This window comes from Saccoglossus kowalevskii, chromosome 20 (assembly GCF_978046115.1).
Source record: "Saccoglossus kowalevskii chromosome 20, keSacKowa6.1, whole genome shotgun sequence".
Classification (NCBI taxonomy): Eukaryota; Metazoa; Hemichordata; class Enteropneusta; family Harrimaniidae; genus Saccoglossus; species Saccoglossus kowalevskii.
The window spans coordinates 20,835,403-20,858,107 of NC_140660.1; the positions used below are offsets into that span (position 1 = coordinate 20,835,403).

A 22,705-nucleotide genomic window follows, 5' to 3' on the forward strand; every position below is an offset into this window, starting at 1 on the left:
TAGAAATGCAGGTACATGGGTTGAAATGCAGATGCATGGGTAGAAATGCAGATGCAGAGATAGAAATACACATGCTGGGGTAGAAATGCAGGTGCATGAGTTGAAATGCAGGTGCATGGGTTGAAATGCAGATGCATGGGTTGAAATGCAGGTGCATGAGTTGAAATGCAGGTGCTTGGGTTGAAATGCAGAGATAGAAATACACATGCTGGGGTTGAAATGCAGGTGCATGGGTTGAAATGCATATGCAGAGATAGAAATACACATGCTGGGGTAGAAATGCAGGTGCATGGGTTGAAATGCAGATGCAGAGATAGAAATGCAGGTGCTTGGGTTGAAATGCAGATGCAGAGATAGAAATACACATGCTGGGGTTGAAATGCAGATGCATGGGTAGAAATGCAGGTGCATGAGTTGAAATGCAGGTGCATGGGTTGAAATGTAGATGCAGAGATAGAAATACACATGCTGGGGTAGAAATGCAGGTGCATGGGTTGAAATGCAGGTGCATGGGTAGAAATGCAGGTGCATGAGTTGAAATGCAGGTGCTTGGGTTGAAATGCAGGTGCTTGGGTTGAAATGCAGATGCAGAGATAGAAATACACATGCTGGGGTAGAAATGCAGGTGCATGGGTTGAAATGCAGGTGCATGGGTTGAAATGCAGATGCAGAGATAGAAATACACATGCTGGGGTAGAAAAGCAGGTGCATGGGTTGAAATGCAGATGCAGAGATAGAAATACAGGGGTAGAAATGCAGATGCAGAGATAGAAATACAGGGGTAGAAATGCAGGTGCATGGGTTGAACATTGCGTGGGATTTGACAAATGCAAGAATATTTTGGGGGATATTTCCATGCCTAATAGTGTGCTGTACACATTTGATGGTCAATTTTAATGAAGTAAGGGAATTCGAACGCAATATTCCCCTGTCAGAGATTGGCCTTTCGATGTTAGCCACAAAATAAAGAAATTCATGTTCAAAATCAAATTGATTTTTGCGGCAGACGTTCGGTGCGAGTCTTTCACGCAATACGCAAGATCTCGCAGTCGAACGGAAATTCACCTATTGTTGAGAATTGAATTGCTTCGCAGTTGAGTCAAAGCATATATAGAAGACAGAATTTGAAATGTCAACAAAGAAGCTGCTTTCTGATTGGTCTGACCGTTGTTATGGTGTTATGGTTAGGTAGCCAATCGGACACAATCTAAAAGTAGTTTTGCATTTTGTCATCAAAGCAAATTGCTATGAATTTTGAACATTGATCAAGTAAACATTGTTTGTAGACACAAAATTAAAGATTTAACTTTATTGCGAGATAAGACTTAAAGAACGGTGGTTGTCGCGCAGCGCGTGCTCGAATTTCATGTAAATGAACAATGCATTTTATATGTGTTGTATACGTCGCTATGAGCCCCATATCGAACAGGACGTGGCGCGATGACCACCACCCTTTAAGATGGCCCATATGGCTGCCACTTTTTCAGAAAAGGGGCTGACCATTAGAAACTCAGGAGGGGGAAATTTCAGAATTTGAAAAGAATAATTTGCATAGGAAAAAAAATCCAGCTGGGTAAATAACAGCAAAAAAGTTTTAAAAAACCACATATATATATATAAATATAGCAAATTCATCATAAAACATGCAAGATAATAGGTGATTTTCCGTACAATTGCGAGATCTCGCGAGATGCATGAAAGACGCGCGTCGAACGTCTGCCGCAAAAATCGAACGATTTGATTTTGAACTAGAATTTCTTTATTTCGTAGCTTACATTGACCGGCCGATCTTCGACAGAGGAATATTGTTTCTGAATACCCTTACTTAATCGAAATTGCCTATCATCAAATGTGGACAGCACATTATTAAGCATGGAAATGTCCCCGAAATACTTTCGCGTTTGTCGAATCCCACGCGATGTTTGACGCGACTACGACGCTATGACCTTTGTTTGTCCTGTTTTTACGTTCGATTTCACACATAACGCGTGATTCTCGCAGTGAACGGAAAATGGTCTATTAAAATAAAAGTTTTTCTTCCATTGCCCTCTCAGAGTTAATTATGGTCAACCCCAAGAACACAATGTCCACAATCAGTTAGAAATTAAAATTTCATTTATAATTCAATCCAATATTATGTTTTAAAATCGAAAGTGCGAAACCACAGCTAAAAACACAGAAGAGAGAAAACCAAATCCGTTTTTAATAATTATTTATTTAAATTTCACATACCATCTCTGTATACACATTATTCAAAAATTGTACTGTAAATAAAATCATTAACTAATCTACTTAATAATAACATATCATCCAAGTAAACCAAGTAATAAACTACGGTGAATTGCTTAGTTTACTGATAGGAATTTTCGCTTTGGCATTTGTAAAGACAACAGTTTTGCAAAAGTCACTGACGCTCAAAACATTCAGGAACTTTTGTTTGTTGAGAAATTAAATCAGTTAACAGTGTTAACACAAGAAAGAACATTATTGAGTGTAACAGTTAAAGTCTGGGTATTTTAAAGGGCAGTGGTTGTCACGTCATGTCAGAATTTTTTTCTTATGTAGAATTTTTTTCCTCTTTCTGCCATTACCCCAATAGAATTTTTTTATAGTCAAGCCTTTAGTTTAGAACTAGGTATTCTTAGTGAAAATTTCATCTTAGGTATAAAAAAAACTCTGCAAAATAAAACAACATAAAAATGATTTTACAGTAATAACTAATGATTTGGTTAAAGCGAGGGAGTCGTCACCTGCGCATGCTTCAGATGGCCATAGCGTGTCTACACATGAGCCTTTGCATGTGCAGGTGACAACCCTCCCGCTTTAACATTGGTAATATGAGTTACCGGTATGGTAGCCAAATTAAACTTTGGTTTTCATAACAAATGGGACACACTCGTACTATTAACTAAATGAAACTATTTGTAAATAATAGGGTTTTACTACTGGCAAGGTGTAATGTTCATTGCAGTTATATTTAAAGGGCCGTGGTTGTCACGTCAAACATGTGTGACATTTGTGTTGATAAACATTGATTTTCCCACAATGCAATGTGTACTCTTCTAATGAATATTACGAGTATGATTTTTGACCTGGGCATGGACGTGAACTAATTATCGCCAGTGACTCTTCGATACCTTCCAATCACCTAGAAATTAACCTTTTCACCACCAGACTTTCATATATACTTCTGAAAATGAAACCTAATTTTGGCACCAACAGACAAAATTTGAGTAAATTTTCAGTTTTTTACTTAAAAAAGTTGGCTATTATTTTCCGAATCTTCTGAAGGAATATAAAGACTATAAACAGGACTATTTTGTGAATTTGTGATGAAAAAAGGGAACTGGTGGTGAAAAGGGAAACCGCTCAAGCCCAAGGATTGCACCAAAGAATCATGGGACACTATTGTTTATATTGTTTACAAAGTTAATCTATCTTTTGTTATCCATTGAAATTTTAATCCAGAAAGTAAATTTGTTGTGAGATTAGGCTTAACTGGAAGTGCCCTTTTAAATCTTGTAACATCTTAGTACATACTGATTGGTCTGCACAACTTTGAAATCAAAGTCGCCATCTTTGTTCTCGTACATGTGTGGCGCAACGACCACCACCCTTTAACAGCTCTTAATAGCTCTTTTCCTGTCGTGAAAACATACATCACTGGTTTCCAAGGCAACAACCTGTCTTTACAGATTATAAGGTTAGAATTGGACAATTGAAAAATAATTTATCTTTGAAAAACAATCGGTCTTGGTTAATTATTTTGTAATTTGGATTCCCGAAAACTATACCATTGACTAGGTTTTAGATTTGTAGAATTTGCTGAATTTTTAAGAATGTGATAGCGTAAAGAAAGCCATAAAATTCATAGCTTGATATCGGAATAACATTTTATTAGTTACCAACTCAACCATGTAAATTTGTCATCACTGATTGGCTGTCTCAATGACTTTGGTTGATTACCATTGGAACTCGCATGTGCAGAATGACTTGTATGCAGTCCACATCCCTCCACACCGATTCACTTATCTATTACTCTTAGACTTCACAAAGTCCCACAATAATAATAGAAAGCATCTAGTCTAGGTGCTTACTAGAATGTCAACAGACCTCAGACCTAATTTGTTAGTAAACTAAATCAGCAAACGCCAAAGTTGTTTGAAAGAAATGCCTCAGGCATTTCAGTGAAGGCCGGAGGTGGGAGGAAGGTTAACGCTTGTAAATGCCCTCAGGCGTCATTACGTGGTTTTCCACCGGTACTGAACAGAGAATGATTGGATTCAGTACTAGTGGAAAACCACATAATGTCGCATGAGGTTGTTCACAAGCGTTATTAACAGTCCTCAGGCCTTCGCTGAAATGCCTGTTGTATTTTTTGTAAACGCCTTCAGCGTTTGATGATTTAGTAGACTAACAAATTAATTGTGGACAGTCTAGGTGCCTACAGGAGAGTTCAGTTAGAGGTTTTCTACAATGTGAGAATACAACTTCAATAAGGGAAGCCTTTTAATTACCTTAATTGTTTTGTGAGAACCTAGAAACTACATCTAACTTAAAGGTGCCATATACTGCTTTTATTTATTATTTATATTTTCAGGCATATTTTTTAATTCTTATAATATCAATCAAATGGACATACAGTAAACTGTTTAATTTTTACTGATAGATATTTTAAACAAATCCAGGGCTTCATCGGAATCGTGAAGACAAAAATCTGTGTAAGTCACTCACACTGTGTCGTACAATCTCAGAAAACATATCATGGTTTTCTGACTTTCTGACTTCGAGAGAAAAAAAAAATTATTCAGATTATTTTGTGAAAAAGCAATAAAATTTGTTGAAATGACATAATTTTAAACTGATATTTGTTATTAATTATTGTCTGGGATAAGGAGGATTTCCATATTGATATGGTGGTTGTTGTTGTGGATATGGATACTGTTGTTGTTGTCCGTACTGTTGTTGTGGTGGCTGCCCCTGTGGATACGGATACTGTGGCTGCGCCGGATAGTTCATAGGAGCGTATGGATTGTATCCGGTTGGCATTGGAGGGGGAGTATACTGACTGTAAGCTGGTGCATATGGTTGTTGTGGTTGTGGTTGTTGTTGTTGTTGTTGATACTGTGGTTGCTGTACTGATGGTGGTGGAGGCCTGGGAGGCGGCTGACGACTGGCTCCTATCAACAGAAATATACAATGCATGTTAAGGCAGTTGATACCAAATTCAAATTTTGTACAAATGCGCTTGTTTCTGCACATATGTGCAATGCATTATGGGAGATAACATTTTGCACTACTGAGCATGTAATATTGCACATATATGCAATGCATTATGGAAGATAACTAAATTTTACACTACTGAGCATGTTACTGCACATATGTGCAATGCATTATGGGAGATAACTAAATTTTGCACTACTGAGCATGTTACTGCACATATGCAGTGCATTATGGGAGATAACTAAATTTTACACTACTGAACATGTTACTGCACATATGCAATGCATTATTGGAGATAACCTCCCAATTTATAGAAGCACCTGGAAACTCACTAAATTATATGTAATTTTTTCAATTTTTTTTCCCCACAAAATTAGGATTCGTGGAAATAATAATGACTTAGTCATCCCATTTCATCTACTAAAACGTTGAGATATGAAGTAATAATCTCGCAATAGAAACCAGTGCAAAATGATAATTTTGATTATTTTGCAGAAAATAAGATTGAAAATGTTCAAAATATTACACAAACATTTCAAAATTTTGGGTCTCAAAAAATTTTGCTGTGACCCTAATTTTTATTGATTATTTGATATCATGACATTGTAATCTTCGAATTGAATTAATTTTATTTAAAAGGACCTTTTTTTTGGCATTTTGTATGGAATATATTTTCCTTGATTTTTGATGAGTTTAATGTAAAATATAGAAAAAAGTGTATATTCACTGGATTTTATTTTCACTGAATCATTCAATGAAAATTAATTCCAAGCGAAAAATAAAGTATTTTACAGTAGTTTGTGTGAGTATGAAAGGTAAAATACTGTGAATACATTAATTATTCATTGTTTTTTCACTATCCAGTGAAATCCGCTAAAATAAATTCTAAATAGATACCAGGAAGTTGTTACTGTGCAGCTATATTAAATACCAGGATGTGTGAACTTTCAGATGATCTCACGTACCTTGTCCTCCATGATGACTGGGAGCGGCCGGAGTAGGTCCAGTCGGCTGGTTTACAATATTTTGTTGCAGGTCTTTCATCAGTTCCTCTTTTTCCGTTTTTCTTGCAAACACAAAATCAGTGGCTTTGCTTTGGAACCGCAGCAACAATGGTGTCAAATCATTATAGAACTGAAATTAAAACACACATCTAGATTAGTTTATTGATTATTACTATTTATTATGAATTGATATTCAAAAATATAATTACTGTACATATTATTTATTTATTACTCAACCACACTTATCCATCCAAACACACTTACTTAACCACTGACAGACAGACGCACCACTGGTATGGTTCCCTGCCCGAATTTTAATGGGAGAGCGCCCTCAGCATTGAAATTTGGATAAGGAATAAGACTGACTCAGTCATTTCACTACATGAATTTGTCTCATGACTCACTAACATTTCTCATTTAGTCTAATGACTCACTAATAATTCTCATTTAGTCTAATGACTCACTAACATTTCTCACTTTGTCTAATGACTCACTAACAATTCTCACTTTGTCTAATGACCCACTAAAATTTTTCACTTTGTCTAATGACTCACTAACATTTCTCACTTTGTCCAATGATTCGCTAACATTTCTCACTTTGTCTAATGACTCACTAACATTTCTTACTTTGTCTCATGACTCACTAACATTTCTCACTTTGTCTAATGACTCACTAACATTTCTCACTTAGTCTAATGACTCACTAACATTTCTCAGTTAGTCTAATGACTCACTAACATTTTTTACTTATTGCCTCATTCCTCACAAACATTTCTTCTTTATTGCCTCAGGACTCGCTTATATTTCTCTCTTATTGCATCAAAAATTACTCACATTTCCCACTTGTCTCATGATTCATTCCCACTCAGTCACTCATCCAATCTAATTGCCCATTAACACTCATCCATGCTCACACCTACTCACTCATCTAGTAAAGCTCACTCACATCTACTCAAACACTTGTGTTCTCAATAAGAATAATCTACTCACTTATATTTCTCATTCATCACCTCATAACTCATTCCCAGTTGGCCACTCATCTATATTCACTCTCACTCATCTACTCATTCACTCATCTACTCACTCACTCACTCATCGACTCACTCACCCACACTCACTCACTCATCTACTCACTCATCTACTCACTCATCTACTCACTCATCTACTCACTCACTCATCTACTCACTCATCTACTCACTCACTCACTCACCCACACTCACCCACACTCACTCATCTACTCACTCACTCGCTCACTCATCTACTCACTCAATCACCACACTCACTGATCTTCTTACTTACTCACTCTTCTACTTACTCATCTACTCACTCAATTACTCATTTACTCACAAATTTACTCACAAACTCACTCACTCCCTCACAATAGGATACTGCCTCACCTTTGTTCCCTCTTTCAAGTTTGCCAATAATTCCATGAATGCATCGTAGGCAGCAGCTAATTTACGCAACATCTCTTCTCGTTTCTGAGCACCAGCATTGGATTGTTTCTCTTTACAAAACTGCATATTTGTTCTCTGAGAAAAAACAACAACACAATACCGGTAAAATAACATACTGTGAAAGGGTTAATTATTCACTGGGTTTTAATTTTACTTATTTCGATGATTGGAAAATGCGCTAAATTAAAACCCAGTGAATATGTGAAATTTAGCATAGAACAATTATCTAAATGATAAAACCGTGAATTTAAAACTCACTGGATATGCCTGAAATGGTAAATCAGCGAAATTTAAACCCAATGAAAATTAGTCATTTTACAGTAATTTGTTTTCATGTCTTCAAACAAATCTTTACTTGATGTGAAATCCACATCTCAATACTGAAACTTGCCGCAACAGAAGTTATGTCTCAATAAGTCATCATTTAAAATTAGCCAATAGGAAGTCTTGTTAGTCAAAATTATGGCATCATTCAAAAGAAGCCAATAGAAAGTCTAGTCTCTCAATACTGAATATCACCTCCATATTAGGGAACTGATCATTACCACCAAGCTGGTTTCCTGTGAGTCTCCCACGGCGTGTGTTTCGTTACCGTACTGATCGCTGCTTTACCGTACCGTCCGGTTCTTCACCGTTCAGGCCGGTTCTTTAGCGTACCCGAAGGTCATAAGCCATACCGGCAAGGCCGTTACCGTACTGGCAGGAGGCAATTCACACTTCTGACAAGTTAATTTATGCATTGATTTTCCGGTTTACCGGTAAAATGCCGACCTGTTTAAATTTCAGTTTTATGCACAGGATCGCCAGAGAAAGCAAAACTGTAGAATTAATTTGAGTAGAATTTGTTTAGTTTGTAGTTATAGTCTGTTTATAAATCATTTTGTTCATGTTTGTTATGCAGTAGCTTTCGAGGTCAAATACACCACCAGTTCAATTTGTTGCGTCTTTTTATTTGTCAGAGATTAAACTTTACCATTATTATTGCATAATATTTACATTCAAGTTGCGCGTGATAATGCTACACGTGATTTTTGTGAGATCATGGAGCTCCCAGTACGTCCATGGTGAAAATGAGAGCTTCACCAAGGCGTCCCGTCGTTGTCAACGCAACTTTGGAACAATCAAATGATGGATATGTGACTACAGACGAAACTGTGTCTTTATTTTATACAATATTTTTATTTTAAAATTGGGGTCAGTGCACTCAAATCAACTGAGCCGACAAAGTGGATTACAAAAATAACAGTTCCATGAAAGTGGCTATATTTGTGTATGATGAATCCTGAGTCGGTAGTTTTGGCATGTAACCTAATGGTTTTGGTTATTGTTACAAATGCACAGTGCAGACGTAATTTTGTTTTCATTTTTTCACTTCATCTGGCGCCAGTGCACGTGTGCTTGGATGTTTTTTTATTCAGTGATTGGGCTAAATATTTGACGACGTTGCCAACGTATTCAACATACGAAAATAGCATGTATGTGCGTTTGCGTGAATGATAGATGCAGGCGAGATTTCTCATTGCAACGAGTTTATTTTCAACGCACGTGGTCTGTGCCTTTGATTGCGTTTATTTTGTTCTTTCATTCGCAAAATCTATCGCTGGCATCGTTTATTTTGTCATGTCTCACAACTGAATATCCAAGCTGACTTTGTATTGGCTGTAATTATATATATTTTTTTTAAAACAAAAAAAAGTCCCGACCTTTCCAGTCTAAATCGTATTCTGCCCCAAACCAAACGACCCTTTTCAGGGCCAATCACGTGTTCCAAAAAGAGATATACAGGCACACTTGCACTCTGTTTTGTTATAATAAAGTTACATTGGGGATTGTTGGAGGGGGTGTGTAAATATGTTGGGTCAATTCCATAAACAAAATCACAAAATGAGGTCGAAAAGCAATGGAAAAATGTTGACCTAGAGCAAGGTCAAATTCCGTTTTACGCACTCAAATTTTATCTGGACAACGTGCACGCGTTGCGCGTGTTATTGTCAACAAAGTATCAAAACAGATTTACGAACGCCAAAGCCCAAATTTAAATACATGTGAGCTCGGCCAAGCGAGTCACGCTGACACATTATGCAAGTATCATCGAATTCATGCGACAGGTTGGGACGTTTTATTCAACGTCGTGGGTAAGGTACGATGTAGGACTGTCGTTGTATAGCGTTACAGGCGATCATGAATATGTGAATAACACACATATATTGAAAAAAACACATGCGAAGAATTTCAGAAAGACTTTTTTATTTAATTTATTTATTTGTATTTCGATGGCTGTCCGACATTCTTTCCACTGTGTGAGCTACTGACAAATATAAACAAATCATTAAACCATCGAGTCCTCCAGTCGACCGGGACGTAACACTCTGTTGTACAAGTCATGTTCTTTTCAAATTATTCACTTTCAATGGGTAAAAAAAAATTCTTATTGTTTGCAAAATGCCCAATTAATTTATGCATGACCCACAGTTACCGGCAGGGTGTCGATCAGTTACCGGGGCTTTGTTTACCATGCATTCATTAATCGAAGGTGATAAATAGTCGGTATTGGTCCTGTCAGTACGGTAATTGTCCAGCCGATACAGTGAAGCACCGGCCGGTACGGTAAAGCAACGGTCGGTACGGTAAAGCAATGACTGGTACGGTAAAGCAACGACCAGTACGGTAAACTGAGTCAAACTCACAGGAAACCGGCTGGGTGGTAATGATCAGTTCCCTTAGCCAACAAGTCACTGAAAATGACACAGTCCCCGTTAAATGTTTGAAAGTTCTCTTTGTGCTCGTCAAATTAAAGCGAAGGGGTTGTCGCGAGTGTGTCCTTGAAGCTTGAGTTCCAAGTGGCGTATACAACAGATTGTTTATTTACATCAAAACACATGTTCCGTGTAATAGTAATATGGCCAAAAATAAAAACAGCCATTATTCGGCCATCTTTGATCTGATTATGAAACACACTGATATGTATATGATGTACCGGTATGTGCCAAATTCAAATGAAAATGGTATATAAATTGTGGAAATATAGTAGTAAGGCCAAAAAGTCAGATGGCTGTCAATCGGCCATCCTTGACTAGATTTTGAAACAAATTGTCATGGACATGCATCCTAACATGTATAATCTATGTACCAAGTTTGAATGACAACTGACAAAGCATGTCCAAAATACAACATTTTACAAAAAACAAGATGGCTGCCAGTCGGCCATTTTGAATCGAATCTCTAAACCACTGCATGTGCATATGTCCCAAATAAAGTACTAGGCACATGCAAAGAATGAACAGAATCGGCCCAAGGGATTCTGAGATATGACTCCGGACGCACGGACGCACAGACAGACGGAGACCGAATTATAAGTCCCCGTTTTCGGACTTCGTCCGAACGGGGACTAATAAGCGGGATTCTTGTCTCTCAATACTGATTCTTACCTCAATATTGGCCAATAAGGCATCTTGTCTCTCACTACTTTCATTAGCTTGTTGTGACAATACTCCATATGTTTGTTCTAATTGTTGTGTTGATATTGCCTCTTCATCTATTGCACCGTCTGCAGCCAGCGCTTCTAGGAATCGAGGTCCTGTTATTAAAGCATATCAAGAAAAATGGCTGTGTAAGTGCTAACTGTACAGCACAACTCAAACATTTTCAAATTTTATAAAATTTTTACTGAAATTTGCCATCATTTTGGACCATACAGACAACTTCAGACATATTGCTTTTAGTTTGTGATCAACAAGTTTGTCAATACTCCATGTAGGGAGGGCAGACTGTACACAATCTATCGATAGTACAAAGAGGTAGCAATGACACTCAAAGAGTTAAATCGCATGGAAATAACAAATTCTAGATACATGTATATATGTCAAGTATCCATTTCCCTCTTAGATTTCAAACAGTCAATTCTTTCTCTCCCAAATTTTGCACATTTTTCTATATTTTCTGTAATTTCTTCATTAATTTTGAACCAGATAAACATAATTCTCCAATGGTTAAAAGTCTTGATCAAAATTTGCACATTTTTATGTATTTTTTTTTACAATTTCTTCATTAATTTTGAACCAAATGGGCATAATTTCTCATTGGCTACAAGTTTTTATCAAAATTTGCACATTTTTATGTATTTTTTTACAATTTCTTCATTAATTTTGAACCAAATGGGCATAATTTCTCATTGGCTACAAGTCTTTATCAAAATTTGCACATTTTTATGTATTTTTTTTACAATTTCTTCATTAATTTTGGACCAAATGGGGCATAATTTCTCATTGGCTACAAGTCTTTATCAAAAGTTGCACATTTTTATGGATTTTTTTCCTCAACCTGCAGACATTTGATAAACAAATGAACCACAAATCGAATAGCAGTCACAGACGATCAAATATAAAACAGACAAATTCTTACTCATGTCCAATGTGGTTTCCTTTATTTGTTGTTCAAGGACATCTCTTTCTTTTTTCATGGAGTTCACTTGGTCTAATAACTGTCTGAGTTCTTTGACTGCAGAGCTGCCTTGTGGGGTAGCGGTTGGACCAGCAGTTGGAATACCCTTGGCCAAGTCACTCTGAAATTAACATAAATTAGCATATATTAACATACATTAACATGCATAAATTAGGCCACATTAACCAAAAATACTCTAAATGAGCACACAGTAGCATACATTTGTATTGTTCACAAAACTCACTTGAATGCCCTAAATTTTGGGTAACTTGGCACTATTTTTCCCTCAAATTAATTGTATGTGCCCTTTTGAGAATACCTAGTTACAGTTTCCCAGAGGGGCATATACAACTGAATTGGGGGGTGGGGTGGAGGATTACAATTAAGGTAAAGGTACATCGGAAAGTCTGTTGCTAAATTTTGTTGACAATACAAATTTAACATAAGGGAACTGATCATTACCACTAAGCCGGTTTCCTGTGAGTCTCCTGCGGCATGCGTTTCTTTACCGTACCGGCCGCTGCTTTACCGTACCGGCCGCTGCTTTACCGTACCGACCGCTGCTTTACCGTTCAGGCCGGTTCTTTACCGTACCCGAAGGTCATTAGCCGTACCGACAAGGCCGTTACCGTACTGGCAGGAGGCAATTCACACTTCTGACAAGTTAATTTATGCATTGATATTCCGGTTTACAGGTAAAATGCCGACCTGTTTAAATTTCAGTTTTATGCACAGGATCGCCAGAGAAAGCAAAACTGTAGAATTAATTTGAGTAGAATTTGTTTAGTTTGTAGTTATAGTCTGTTTATAAATCATTTTGTTCATTTTTGCTATGCGGTAGCTTTCGAGGTCAAATACACCACCAGGTCAATTTGTTGCGTCTTTTTATTTGTCAGAGATTAAACTTTACCATTATTATTGCATAATATTTACATTCAAGTTGCGCGTGATAATGCTACACATGATTTTTGTGAGACCATGGAGCTCCCAGTACGTCCACGGTGAAAATGAGAGCTTCACCAAGGCGTCCTGTCGTTGTCAACTCAACTTTGGAACAGTCAAATGTTGGATATGACTACAGACGGAACTGTGTCTTTATTTTATACGATATTTTTATTTTTTTTAAATTGGGATCAGTGCACTCAAATCAACTGAGCCGAGAAAGTGGATTACAAAAATAACAGTTCCATGAAAGTGCCTATATTTGTAGTTTTGGCATGTAACCTAATGGTTTTGGTTATTGTTACAAATGCACAGTGCAGACGTAATTTTGTTTTCATTTTTTCACTTTATCTGGTGCCAGTGCACGTGTGCTTGGATGTTTGTTTATTCAGTGATTGGGCTAAATATTTGACGACGTTGCCAACGTATTCAACATACGAAAATAGCAAGTGTGTGCGTTTGCATGAATGATAGATGCTGACGAGATTTCTCGTCGCGACGCGTTTTATTAGTTTATTTCCAACGTGTGTGGTCGGCGCCTTTGATTGCGTTTAGTTTGTTCTTTCATTCGCAAAATCTATCGCTGGCACCGTTCATTACTAGTATGTTATGTCTCACAACTGAATGTCCAAGCTGACTTTGTATTGGCTGTAATTATATTTTTTTTTGTAAAACAAAAAAAAAGTCCCGACCTTTCCAGTCTAAATCGTATTCTGCCCCAAACCAAACAGCCCTTTTCAGGGCCAAACACATGTTCCAAAAAGAGATATACCGGCACACTTGCACACTCTGTTTTGTTATAATAAAGTTACATTGGGGATTGTTGGAGGGGGTGTGTAAATATGTTTGGTCAATTCCATGAACAAAATCACAAAATGAGGTCGAAAAGCAATGGAAAAATGTTGACCTAGAGCAAGGTCAAATTGCGTTTTACGCACTTGAATTTTATCTGGACTACGTGCACGCGTTGCGCATGTTATTGTCAACAAAGTATCAAAACAGATTTTCGAACGCCCAAGCCCAAATTTTAATACATGTGAGCTCGGCCAAGCGAGTCACGCTGACATAATGCATTATGCAAGTATCATCGTGCGACAGGTTGAGACGTTTTATTCAACGTCGTGGGTAAGCTACGATGTAGGACTGTCGTTTTATAGCGTTACAGGCGATCATTCGAAGAATTTCAGAAAGACTTTTTTATCTAATTTATTTATTTGTATTTCAACGGTTGTCCGACTTTCTTTCCACTGTGTGAGCTACTGACAAATATAAACAAATAATTAACCCATCGAGTCCTCTAGTCGACTGGGACGTAACACTCTGTTGTACAAGTCATGTCCTTTTCAAATTATTCACTTTCAATGGGTAAAAAAAATTCTTATTGTTTGCAAAATGCCCAATTAATTTATGCATGACTCACGGTTACCGGCAGGGCGCCGATCAGTAACCGGGGCTTTGTTTACCATGCATTCATTAATCGAAGGTGATAAATAGTCGGTATTGGTCCTATCAGTACGGTAATTGTCCAGCCGGTACAGTGAAGCACCGGCCGGTACGGTAACGCAACGGTCGGTACGGTAAAGCAATGACCGGTACGGGAAAGCAACGACCGGTACGGTAAAGCAACGACCGGTACGGTAAACCGAGTCAAACTCACAGGAAACCGGCTGGGTGGTAATGATCAGTTCCCTAAACTAAATTTTAGATGTTGAAAGAATATATTTGTAGAGTGATGGTTATCATGTTCAATTGTGTTCGATGTGAGATCCACTGTAATATACTGTAAAACATGTTGAAAAAGCGACATGCAATTTTAGCGAAATGTGGTAAAATGATGTAATAGCGAAATGTTGATTTAGCGAATCTCTCTTGACATTGTTGATTTCCTGTCTTCATAATACTTGTCTGTCGCACGCCAAAACAAATGCGCAGTTATCACCTCTATAAAACAAAGAAAAACTGTCAAGTGTAATTTGATTCTGTTCACAATGATAAAAAACTGATTCAACAGGGATTTGAAAAAGCGGATATCGTTGCTGCATTACATCTAGAACATTAACCTTTTATATTGGGACTCAAAAATGACTAAGTACTACTAATTTCCGTAATAATATAGCAGTATCACTTCATTTATGAAATAATAACTACAATAAATACGTTTATTTTTTTGTGTTAATTTACTTTTCAATAAAGTGTATCTATCATGTCAGTACGTTTTTTTGTGTCGTTTACAAAGTGTGTGTGGAGAAAAAAGACATTGTTTGGTGGCCATTTTGAATTTATAATAAAGTCATTAGCGACATCTTGAATTAGCGAATCAGTTCTCTCGCTAAATTCGCTAAATAGACATGCTCGTGAAAAAGACATGTTTTACAGTATACAATGTAAATTGTGTGCAAAATGTTGACATAAAATGACGACAATTGATTTTTCGAAAGTGTAAAACTTATTACCTCAGACTTATTCATCAGTATAAACCCATCTTTGTGAGCGTTGTATTTTTCTTTGACAATGTGATCCGCTTGGATGGCGTTATCAAGGATGCCTTTGTACTTGGCCGCTTCAGCCCGTAGTGGTTCAGTTAGTTGCTGAGAAGGTACCCTAGTCCATCGCTCTTTGAACTGTGCTCGCATCTGATCGTCTGACGACTGCTCTTCGTCCAAGAGTCTGATAGACTGTAAAATGAGGAAACAACAAAAAATGTTATTGGAGTAGAGTAATCACAAACAAGTAATTTACTAGAAAAGAAAAACTCAAAATTATTCACAAAGTTTTATTTTCCTGTATTTTGCTTATAAAATATCCTACCGCTAATTAGAACACAGTAAATATTTAAATTTAATAATACGAGGTGATCACCTGATATCACTTATTTGTAGATTTAGTTTATATGAGTGACTTTGTTAGTTAGTATTATTTATAAAATAGATACAAATACATTTGTGTTGACTCCCAAGCGTGTTAAGCTTTCATTCAGCTACCGGTACTCAATGAATGAATTAAAAAAAGAATTCTACACTATATTGTGTTTCAGCGATTCTGAGAATTATTTAACTTTTTGTCTATTCTTGACTTGATGGCGCAGTTCAATTGCCATGCACACAGTTTAGATCATTCTATTACTGTAAATGCATTAATTAATTAATTAATTACAAAAGTATTCACTGGGTTTAAATTTCGCTTTTTTCACTGATAAGTAAAATCCACTAAATGTAAAATAATAAATACATTTCTGTAAGAACAGGGTGCCGGTTGAGACTTGCCATTTTAGGCCCGCTTATCTTATTCACGCTTGTTTCAACACCTGCCTCACTCCAAACCGAATTTTTAGCACAAGCGTGAACACAGTACGAGTTTCTGAATAATTTTCTGTAGCCCTGAAAATATCTACCAAACTTAGTTATTTTGGAGCACAGGCAAAGACATGCATTATTCACAGTCTATTTGAAGTAATTACTTGTAATCTGCTTTTAAAATTTATCATATATGCCCTGCAGCAACTATGAAAACCACAGGGCATCCAAAAATTAAACTATTATGATAACAAAAGGCAAGGTCAACCTTTTTATGTCATCGTCGTTGTCGTTGTGAAGAACAAAATTGAAATACCTAACCTATATACTACACTCCCCCAATACTGGTCATGGTTTTATTTTGAAAATAATTTGATAAAAAGAAAAAATCCCAATAATATTACATATTCAGCAAGAATTGTTTACTATAATTTTTAAAAAAAGATAATAAATTATTACTAATTTCAAGGATTGTGTTGCAATTTCATGAGAAAATGTGATTTCTTTAGGAAAATAACATCGCAATGCATCATGGGTAATTCTAGTTCCTGCATAATGAGTACACACATTCTGTGTGGCTTTATTTAAATTTCAGTTTTGTCATTTTTCACAATTCAAACCTGAATAATTTTTGACAAATATTGATCAAAAAATTTAAATAATAGAAAATTGTGTCTATTTTATTCAGAATTAAGAAATTACAGCATATTTATTGGATAGAATCGTGTCCTAGAGGTTTTTCTGGTATTCTGGTTAATTTTCACCATTACAAAACTTTGTGATTTTCACTGACTGACTTACGAAATTAAAGTAAACCTTATTAAATTCAGCTACAAGGGAAAGTCAGTGTAATAATTAAAAATTGTTATTAAAATTTTTAAAAAAACTGCGACAAACAACTTTTTTGGGGAGGGAGCGGGCTTAAATTGCTCACTTACATATTTAGTGATTTTTCCCTACCAAGATTTTTGTATTTTTGTACAATTTGTTTGTTAATATTAAATCAAATAAGAATTTTTCTGTTAGCTTGATCAAAAATTGTTTATAATTTATAAAATAATATCAGGTCTCCATGACTTCATCAGTTACCATGGGTACACATATGCACCACTGACCATTGGGAAGACCGGCCCGCTCACAACACTGACTCGCTTAGTCATAGATTTTTCGAAGTCTTCCTGTTCATCAACAACATCTGGTCTAAGTGTAAGACAACTTTAATACAATGTCGTATTTGAAGGTTGAATTAATTATGATGCTGGACATTGCTTTTAATATTTTAGCTGTCTTAAAACTACCAGATACACAAACAGACAAACTGTGTGAAACCCAAAACATAACCTCCTGTTTTCATATTACATTGTACATGTATGTCAAAAGAAATAAATATCAGCATGCACATTAACATTTTCCCAACCAGTTCCGTTTTTCCATCATAAAATAGTCCCGTTTATAGTCTGCACTTTCATTCAGAAGATTGGAACAAAAATAACCAAATTTTTTGAATAAAATCTGAAAATTAATTGAAATTTTGCCATGTTGAATCTAAAATTAGGGTTAATTTCCAGAAATGTCGAAGAATAAAAGAAACAAAGAGCCAAAGAATTTGGGTGAGATAGTCTGCTGGTGAAAAAGGTTAACAGAAAGAAATTGACCAGGGATTGTTGCACCATGTAAGTAATAAGAATGGAAATAGGACCATCTTTGACCTTTTGTTAAAACATGCATCGTCGCTATTTGTACTGTAATTAGCAGTCCCAGCTTAGCGTATTAAGATTACGTAGTTTTAAATTCCATAAATAATTAATTAGGTGGCTTCAGCCATATTAGTTTGAGATCGGTAATTTCCATAAACGCAACCAGTGCGTAACAGGGCATCCTCCATGCAGTCTGGTGGGCGATTTTTTTCCTATTACTACCATGGTCACACAGAATTGATAAATTCTGCCTTTATTTTCATCATTGCCCTGTGTACGCTATGAACCACAGGGCTCCAAAAATTGAATTAAATAGCTAGATTCTCATTTGAAGAGAAGGTATATGAGGAGCTCTTTAACTTGTGGTTACGTGGAGAACGTACGAACACCCAGTAACTGTATAGTATACTGTCCACATTTCTGGTACTAGTTTTATATTTATATTAAAAACAGATTTAAAGTTTTATTTTCTATGAAAACTTGAAATCTCGGCACAGAACTATTGAGAGTAATTTTAAAAGACAAGGTTTTCAGAGTTTATTCAAAATCAGTTCATAATTTCATAATTTATGACAGGTTTTATCAAATAACATGTTGCAAGGCTCTATGGGTAATACTGTATCATGAATAATTAATCAGTTGGCTACGGCACTTCCATCGCTATGTACAGGTACCCATTTAGTTTTGCTTTTTTTGTTGCAGTAATGGATACAAACTTGACAAAAATTGGACAGTTTCCTCAAATATACGTTTGGTTGAAGTGTGAAAATATTAAAAAATCAAACAATCTTGGAAGATCAACCTATTTTCAGTCAAATTGTCTTCTGTCAACTTTAAGGCAAGTTTTTTCTGCCAACTGTTTTCTGCGATTACCCACAATTCCATTTTAAAGGTTTGGTAAATGTCTCCAATAGACAGCATATCGAGGATATGCTTTATGTATTCTGAGAACACTTCTACAAATTTCGGAATAACATGCTTTGCCAATTAGTCCAAACTTAACGAAGTTATAAAAAAAAAAAAAAAAAAAAATAAAAATGTGCAAAACAATCTTAGTTCTGATTTTAATTTGTAGTCTAATTTGAAATTGTAAAAATATCATCATATGACAGTATTATTGATCTATCCCATATCACAGCACTTTTCCATACTTTGAACACCAAAGCCAACTTTTTAAACCTTTTTCAAAATAAACCTCCATCTGTGCCTTGATTAGACACAAATTAGTTGTGCTTTTTTATTGAACCAAAAAGCTCAACAGACTCTTCACCTTTGGTCTCTGTTGGTCACTAAAAATATATCCACTACTGTTGGAGTGACAATTTGTATTACTGTAGAATACTTTATTTTTGTTGAAGGAATGATTTAGTGAAAATAAAATCCAGCAAATATACTTTTTTCCTATATTTTACATTCAACTCATCAAAATTCAGTGAAAATAAAATTCCATACAAAACGCCTAAAATGCCTTTTCAGCGAAAATTAATTCCAGCTAAAATAAAGTATTTCACAGTATTATACCAAATAAATCTTAAAACATCTTACAATATAAATAAATTATAAACTTACCTCATCAAGGATTTCTTTATTTCTTTGCAGCAGTTCAGGTAATTCTGAAATCATTTGATCCAGCGCATGGAGTCCACCTTGTTGTTGCATGTTGCGTGATTTCTCCAGCAGCGATGGCGGTATGTTATTGCCGCTGATGTCTTCAATTGCAGCTGGGAGATTGAAAGTCGATAAAACACTGAAATTGAAACAACATTTTTTTTTATGTGCAGGAGCTAGTGAAAACTTCTTTTATTTTGGTGTACGTAAACAGTGAGCAAAATTCAGTGAGTTTTTGGAATTCAGCAGAATTTTGCTTGCCAAATCAGATGAGTAAACATTGAAATGGAAACAAAATTTAATTAATGTGCGAAAGCTAGTGAAAACTTTTATTTGGGTGCGTAAATAGTGAGCAGAATTCGGCGAGTTTTTGGAATTCAGCAGAATTTTGCTTGCCAAATCAGATGAGTAAACATTGAAATTAAAACAAAATTTAATTTATGTGCGAAAGCTAGTGAAAACTTTTATTTGGGTGCGTAAATAGTGAGCAAAATTCGGTGAGTTTTTGGAATTCCGCAGAATTTTGCTTGCCAAATCAGATGAGTAAACATTGAAATGGAAACAAAATTTAATTTATGTGCGAAAGCTAGTGAAAACTTTTATTTGGGTGCGTAAATAGTGAGCAAAATTCGGCGAGTTTTTTGAAAGTCAGCAGGATTTTGCTTGCCAAATCAGATGAGTAAACATTGAAATTAAAACAAAATTTCTTTTTATGTGCGAGAGCTAGTGAAAACTTGACCAACACTTTAATCTGTGTCAAAGGAAAATTGTACTCATTGTTTACAACTTACGATATCTGATTACCCGGTAGGTGAACTAAATTCTGCTGGCTTGAAAAATTTTGCTCACCTTGCTTACCAAGATTTTGCTCACCAAACCACTTGGAGCAGATGCAATTTGTATGGGTAACTTTCAACTTTCCTAGGGACATCCGTATCAGTGTTCCGATAACCCCACCCAATAACTTTTTTTGTATAGTCACAACAATGTTGCAATAATCCCTGATAACCCCCAAAAAAATTGACGCCCGTCTGTCCGTCTTGTTCTCAAAAACATCCACCGTCTTGTCAGTTTAATATTCACAGAAGCTTCGACTAGTATTGCTCTGGGTGTCTGCACTTACCCATTCAGAAACTCTGTTTTACTTCTTAATTTGCCGATCTCACGATTCACAATCTCAGCTTTTCGGTTTTCAAACGAAGTTACTGACTGGTGTACGCTTAATGGAACCAGCTTCTCAAATAAATCTACAATGAAAAAAACAAAAACTTAATTTATAGTATTTATACTTTATTCCCATTCCGTCATAGTTAAAATTTGACATTTTTATTCACCTATTCACAGTGACAGACATTTTCTACACTTATCTGTCACAGCTAATATTTGTATGGGACAGGTGGACAGGCCTTAATTACAGCTCCCTAGGCTACTAATTTGTGAATTCCAGTACCTATAAACATTGGCTCCCATAGGTGTAGATGGAGGAATAACTTTGGCTATGGGAGCTTTGCCAATCAAAATGCAAACTAGAACAAAGTACTCAAGACTGACATACCTGTAAATTGGGCACCCATAGGTGTAGATGGAGGAATAGCCTTGGCTATGGGAGCTTTGCCAATCGCAGCTAAACTACCCACATCGGGCACTCTCTCGTGGTAAATGAAATCATTGTCCTTTTTGGATTCATCGTAGTTACGTTTAATTTTGGCTGCGGTGTCTTTGAAACTTACAGACAGTCCGCCGCGGTTGTGAGCGGCCTCTATTAGCTCACTGGCATGCTAGAATAGAAGAAAAACACAAATAAAATAATAACTAAATAATATTTCACATCATTTTTATCAAGGGAGGGAACCTCATGTTTTGTGAGCGTTTAAAAGCGATCCTATTATATGTTACTGCCCAAATATGGACGTTTGTGCCCGAGCGCAGGTGATCATTTGCCTGATGTTAGGAGAGCAAATGATCTCCTTGTGCAAGGGCACTAACGCCCATATTCGGGCAGTAATATTTTTATTACATGCCTTTAATAACATAAAGAATACAGGGTTTATATCTTAATGTTTAATTATATCTTAATGTAATTTTTATTGGTAAAAAGGTACATTTTTCACAAGCAGTAACAAAGTTGTGCATACAATCGCGTTAATCGATAAGTTTGGCACTGCGGACGGATATGTTTACTCATCCTGTTAACTGGCTCCCTTGACAACCTGCAGACGATAATGGCTGCAGCAGACGAAATGGATATTATGCAGTGGTTGCGGCCAATAGAAAAGAGCCAACTTGATGAAATTCTTGGACCAGCACCAGAAAATGAAGTACCAGATGAAATGGATGGACTTATAAAATCGCATCAGAAGCAAAGTACTGTTAACGTGATGTCCATCGCTGAACCGAGTGGCTAACTCAGAATACCGGAGAATTGCGGCGCCTCGTTGCTATTAACGATGGTCCGTACATGGCTCACTGGACCGCAAAAATCCCCAGATGTTCCTATTCTAAAGTGTGTGTTTGATTGGCGGGCGGATGAAGGCATGTAATAATATGTATATGTCACTTGCATTTCCAGCCAATAGCTTCACATAATTGCAATGGCATTTGGCAATATTAGATTGTGTAACCAGAAAAACAAACAAGATTTATTGTTGCATTTTAAGACACATGATATACTGTAAAAGAATTAATTTTCACTAGTATTTCATCATTTTTTTTTATATTTGAAACATACCGTAAAAACTCGATTAATTCGCGGTCTCTATTAATTCGCGCACCCATAAATGTATCCTTTTAATTTGCGGCGTTCAAAAACATGTTTAAAATTGTATCTTATTAATTCGCGGGCCAGAATAAAGTGGATAACTCAGAATATATTGCATGAAGACATTAAAAATATACATTTTGTTTGAGTTGTTATGTTATCAGTACTTGGTGTAGCCGCAATCGCAGATGATCTCCGTCATCACAGCCTTTCAGTTAGCAAGCAGTTTAGGTTCGGTAAAGATTTGACCTGAAAAAAATCATTCCCCCACGACACTACAGAT

At 36.2% G+C, this 22,705-nt stretch overlaps 1 protein-coding gene across 1 annotated transcript in view; it reads right to left on the reverse strand.

Annotated features, from left to right (window-relative positions):
• Window positions 1-2,195: 2,195 nt before the first annotated feature.
• The window catches only part of LOC100370883 (programmed cell death 6-interacting protein-like), a 34,314-nt gene continuing 13,804 nt past the window's right edge, over window positions 2,196-22,705 (reverse strand). The window contains exons 7-15 of the mRNA XM_085494562.1: window positions 21,220-21,442; window positions 20,788-20,911; window positions 19,626-19,803; window positions 15,520-15,741; window positions 12,086-12,245; window positions 11,113-11,261; window positions 7,625-7,759; window positions 6,189-6,357; window positions 2,196-5,180 (exon numbers count right to left, since the gene is read on the reverse strand). Coding sequence (XP_085350688.1) covers window positions 4,879-5,180; window positions 6,189-6,357; window positions 7,625-7,759; window positions 11,113-11,261; window positions 12,086-12,245; window positions 15,520-15,741; window positions 19,626-19,803; window positions 20,788-20,911; window positions 21,220-21,442 — 1,662 coding nt within the window. The 3' untranslated portion in view covers window positions 2,196-4,878. The remainder of the gene's footprint in view (window positions 5,181-6,188; window positions 6,358-7,624; window positions 7,760-11,112; window positions 11,262-12,085; window positions 12,246-15,519; window positions 15,742-19,625; window positions 19,804-20,787; window positions 20,912-21,219; window positions 21,443-22,705) is intronic.